Raw genomic sequence first — 5,000 nt, forward strand, 5'->3', positions numbered from 1 at the left:
TTCGGCTTCATGGGATATTGACCCGTGGCCCCCGAGGGCGAAGGGTCTAATTGTTAATTATCACACGTGTGGCCAGCAAACGTGAGGTAAAGGTGGCTGGACATAAGCCAAGTTCTTTCTGGAGGCATTTTTTGGACCTACTCGGAGTCTTGTTCTGTAGTGCCCAGAATGTGACCACAACGTTGTTGCTTGAAAAAAAAACCATTGCAGAGAATGGATTAAAACTTACTTTTCAGGGCATTCATCAGGCATCATTTCGGGTATTTTCGGGATCGGCCGTTTAGAGTACGGGTCGATTTTACGCTGCACCTCCTCAAGCTTTGCAACGGTCTCTTTCATCTTAAGAAATAAAACACACGTTTAGAGTCAACCATAAAGTCGGCGCATTGCTGCAGTAAGGAGAGCGTGAATTTTATAAAATACCACGACCAAAGAGGCCATTTTCGAAATATCAAATATTCAGCTTGATAGTGAGGCTGTGGGGACAAAAACAATAGAAACAGGTTGGAATATATTTAATATCTTTGTCCTCACTGCGTAACTATCAAGCTGAAGTTTAATATATCGAAAAAGGGCTATCAATTCAGTTGGCACCCCGTGTTCCCACAATATCAGCTGGCCAATTTCTGCGGACCTCGACATGCACTGCGTGCATACTTGACAGAGACTGAGACCACCATACCTTTGTGAACAGTGTGCGACTTCTTCATTAGTCTCACAGTCCCCTTAAACAGGTGGTGTGAAACTTGGACTACCTGAGTTTACACTGTCCATATCTTTACCGAGAAGACCAAAAGGTCCAACTGGACTTGTCTTTGCTTACCTCTCTGATGATCTTAATTTTCTTTTCCCGCAGAGCTAAGAAGGACTGGTTGAACTCGAATTTGTACTGATGTATCTAACAAAAACAAACAGAGATGACACTGCACATATCACATCAGTCTCGTAGGAAGGGGGGGGAGGGGGGCTGCTTATCCATTTGCAGATGAAACTTTGAAGATTCCGAGTGTTGGTCCAACCGGTGTTTTGAACCCGCGATCTCCCGCATGAACTGAGTCCGATGTTCACCGACTTCGCCACCGGTTGTCAACCGTGCAAAGAATTTCAAACCTTGGACGTGTTAACAAAGCACTGCCCCCTGAACAGCCGTATTAGTACAACTTCTGGACACTTTTTTGGTTTCCTGTAAAGATACCTAAGGTTTACCAGTCGCTTCGTCAACTAGGGTTTATCAGTCGCCCATTATTGACATTCTCACCAAAAAGGAGCGCCGTAACAACCATTATTGACCCCCCGTGTTTCCCGCACGGTCAATACAAGCCTGCTAAATGATGTCCGTGCGAACATGTGACAAAAATTGGTCTGTACAATTTACCTGGTCAAGTAAGTTCAAAAGCTGGATTCTTTTCTTCTCCGCATTTACCCTCTGGCTCTCAGGAACCACGTAATCTTTAGCTGTTTTCAGTTTGTAGTCGCCCATGTTCTCTCGCGCTTCTTTTATTGCAGCAACGTCTTTTGGATCCTGATAATCCTCATCCGGTTTGTTCCGATATAACTCGTCCCACTGCCGGAAAAAAAAACGCACAGACGCTTCTTATATGCGACTTTTGTCTCCTGTTTCTTTTGTTTATCAACTTCAAAGTAGTTATGGCGTCCTTAGCTTTCTAGTGCTGTTATACTTTTTGATGTTTCCTCTTCTTTCTTCTTTTTTCGTTTTGTGTAGGTCTGTGTGTGTGTGTGTATGTGTGGTACCTGATCCTAATAATCATAAAAAACCACTTACGTGTGGTTGCCCTATCTTTTTAGCTGTGTATGGTTGTTACGGGTAGCCCGAGCTCTCTATATATTTCATAAAATTTATCTTAAAGCGAGTTTCAATCGAGTGTCGTAAAACCAAAACAAAAGTAAATACTTTGGCCGATCAAAAAGAACGGAGACAATCCAGTAAACCAATCAAAACTCGAAGTAATTACACGTAGCCGACAGAAAGCGCGAGGAAATGTGCACGCGCGAGTTTTGGTTTCACTTCTGATTGTTTGAAAAAGTGGCGCGAGAACTTTGAACCAATCACTACGTGAAGTAATCATAAACCAAAGCAATTCGCTAATTACTTTCGACACTCAATTGAAAACCGCTCTATGTCATCACTTTTAAATTTTTATGTATGATTAAATTTCTTGTCGTTGTTTAAATAGGGAGCTTAAACAGCAAAGTTTCTGAGACGCGGGCGGGAACCGGAGGCGAACGTTTAGCTTGCCAGGACAGTGGTCTCTTCCAGATTTTCAAACTAATCGTCTTTGCTTATGAAAAGACATTTAATAGTAAAAATATGGTAGTGTGGAGACAAGTTAAATACGAAAACAGCTCACTTCCGGTTGCCGTCAGGTGCACAAAAACGTCCCTTACTTAAGCTCCCTCATCTAAAACCTCTTTCTTCATCTAGCATTCATTGTATGCCACAATACCTCAGCTTGTCTTGCCAGTCTCTTTTGCCTGCGTGCTTCAGCTTTCGCCAAAGCAGTAGCCACTTTACTTCCCAACTGACCCTGCGACAACGGAGCTTGCTGCTGTTGCTGTTGGTTTGTTGGCAGTTTATCTATAGTTCCGCGCTTTTTCATCTGCAAGATTTTAGCAACCACAATACGAGTTAGCTGGTTATCTGATGTGATCAAAAGGGATTCCGAGTGGCAGTAGTGGACAGCAAAATACCAATCCATACCAGTGCTGCTATTTTAGCGCCACCAACAAAACTTTTTCTCCCAGCACCTCCTCCGTCAGGTCCCTCTCCACCCCCTGCTCCCACGGCCTCCTGCAGAAGCTGGTAAAAGTCGTCTGGCTTTGATGCACGGAAAGTTGTCACCAGATGAGGAGAGAGAAAAGCGCGCAAAACGATCCGTTCACACTCGATGTTATCCTTGAATCTGTCGATACAAAACAGGCAAAGACACAATTATCACAAAACGCGAATGACAGACGATGGACCAACGCACTTTCCACAATCGAGTGTCGTAAAACCAAAACCAAAGTAATTACTTTGGCCAATCAAAAAGGACGGAGACAAGCCAGTAAACCGATCAAAACTCGAATTACACGTAGCCGACACAAAGCGCGGGAAAATTTGCACGCGCGAGCCACGATTGGTTTTGGTTTCACTTCTGATTGGTTGAGAAAGTAGCGCCAGAACTTTGAACCAATCACTGAATGAAGTAATGCAAAACCAAAGCAATTCGCTAATTACTTTGGACACTCAATCGAAAACCGCTCTATTGTCTAAAGCTGGTTGCGAATTGAAACATCCAATATAGAGCGAGGAAAACGGAATAAAATGCGGGAAAAGCGCATCACACTTCCTTTACCCATCAACTTAAAAGTGTTAAAATTTTTCTGTTCACCGTTTCTGTAGTTTTTTAAGTCCGATGGTGTATTTCTCTGCTTGCCAAGCCATCTCCTTTCGAACAAGCTCAATCTGAAAACATCGCAAAAAATGAAAATGATAAACACATGATTTTGAAGTGAAATATTACATGCAAAAACACAAGACCTTTTTACCTTCTTACTGACTTCCACTTTCTGTTCTTTGATGAGATCAGGATCAATCTCAAATTCCTCAAAAAAGAATAAAAGTGAATTACTGTTAGATGAAAATACAGCAGGTATCAACACAAGCCAACCAACCGAACCCCAAGTTAACCAACACACAAAATTACATAAAATAGGAGCGTGAGAAGTAAAGTTTAAACTTACATCGGGTGTAATTTGAACATGTTGTGGAAGCTTGTGATTTTTGTTCATCAACTCCTTGAATGCCCTTCTTAAGTTTCCTATCTTTCGGCGGATATTCTGAAACAGGGAACTAATCCTCATAAGATGTTTCTAATTAGTGCTTTCCTCATTTGGTAAGACTAGCTTCGTTTATAATAAAAATTATTGACCCAGTGATTTATTTACTCGTTTAAACTAATGACGCTTAAATTGTTCAATTTTTGCAGTCTTGTTGACGTGGTTATTGAGATGACGGTCCATGTGCGCGCACAAGATGCAGTCATTTTTGTGACGTAAACAGTCACCGTGGCAACAGGAAATCCATGCGAAAACACCCTATATTTTGGCTTTAGTGGCTCATATCTGAAAACGAGCTCGGTGGCCCCAATTTTTTTATTGCACAAAAGTGAATTTAGCAGGCCGAGATGAAACTCTCTGCAAAGTTTAAAAAAATTCTGTGGAGTGGATTCAGAGCTACATTAAATTTTCAATTATTTAAGGTGGCTCTGAATCCGTTCAACAGAATTTTTTTAACTTTGCAGAAAGTTTCATTATGACATGCTGATTACATTTGAGAAATAAACAATGGGGGTCATCGAAATTGTTTATGAGATATGAGCATCTAAAGCCAAACTATGAGGTGTTTTTGCAGGGCTTTCCTGTTGCCACGGTGACTATTACGTCACAAAAATGACCGAATCTTTTCAGCAATAATTGGTGTTTGATATGATACCATAAAATTGCTGTTAAGGTGGCTGGTACCAGTTTTCAGGTTTTTGACGACTTATAACTTTGAAAGAATAGAACATAAAGGCGGACCAGGGCCACTGTAATATTTTGATATGGTTGGATTATATAACTTATACTTGACCAAAAGCAGCTGTTATTTTGTCATCAGCAGTTACCATGGCAACGTTACACAAGGATTTTCCAGCCCTGATTTTTAGCGTATGTCACTAATAGCTAAAAAATTAACCCGGTGACCCCGTGTTTTTTTTTGGCAATAGCTTTTAGCATCTGAAAAGGAAAATGCACAGCAATTTAAAAAGAATTTTACGGAGCCGATTTCTTGAAAACTTGGAAAAACGACAATTTGCCCAAAGTAGAAATTTCCTTCCGTAGAATTTTTTAATTTTTTTTCTGACGTTTCCTCTCAATAGTAATATTATATTGAAACAATAAAAAGAAGGGGTCACCGGGCTTGTTTTCGTGCAAAAGCCTTCGTGAGTTCCGTTATT

At 41.0% G+C, this 5,000-nt stretch overlaps 1 protein-coding gene across 2 annotated transcripts in view; it reads right to left on the reverse strand.

The window, feature by feature from the left end:
* Window positions 1-5,000, reverse strand: part of LOC138029310 (cilia- and flagella-associated protein 44-like) — a 35,380-nt gene that overhangs the window by 9,773 nt on the left and 20,607 nt on the right. For both annotated transcript variants that reach the window (XM_068877043.1, XM_068877042.1), the window contains 8 exons: window positions 3,745-3,840; window positions 3,550-3,606; window positions 3,393-3,466; window positions 2,720-2,921; window positions 2,466-2,618; window positions 1,376-1,564; window positions 824-898; window positions 230-339 (listed from right to left, as the gene is read on the reverse strand). In XM_068877043.1, coding sequence (XP_068733144.1) covers window positions 230-339; window positions 824-898; window positions 1,376-1,564; window positions 2,466-2,618; window positions 2,720-2,921; window positions 3,393-3,466; window positions 3,550-3,606; window positions 3,745-3,840 — 956 coding nt within the window. The remainder of the gene's footprint in view (window positions 1-229; window positions 340-823; window positions 899-1,375; window positions 1,565-2,465; window positions 2,619-2,719; window positions 2,922-3,392; window positions 3,467-3,549; window positions 3,607-3,744; window positions 3,841-5,000) is intronic.

Source organism: Montipora capricornis, chromosome 13 (genome assembly GCF_036669925.1).
Source record: "Montipora capricornis isolate CH-2021 chromosome 13, ASM3666992v2, whole genome shotgun sequence".
In the NCBI taxonomy this organism is placed as follows: Eukaryota; Metazoa; Cnidaria; class Anthozoa; order Scleractinia; family Acroporidae; genus Montipora; species Montipora capricornis.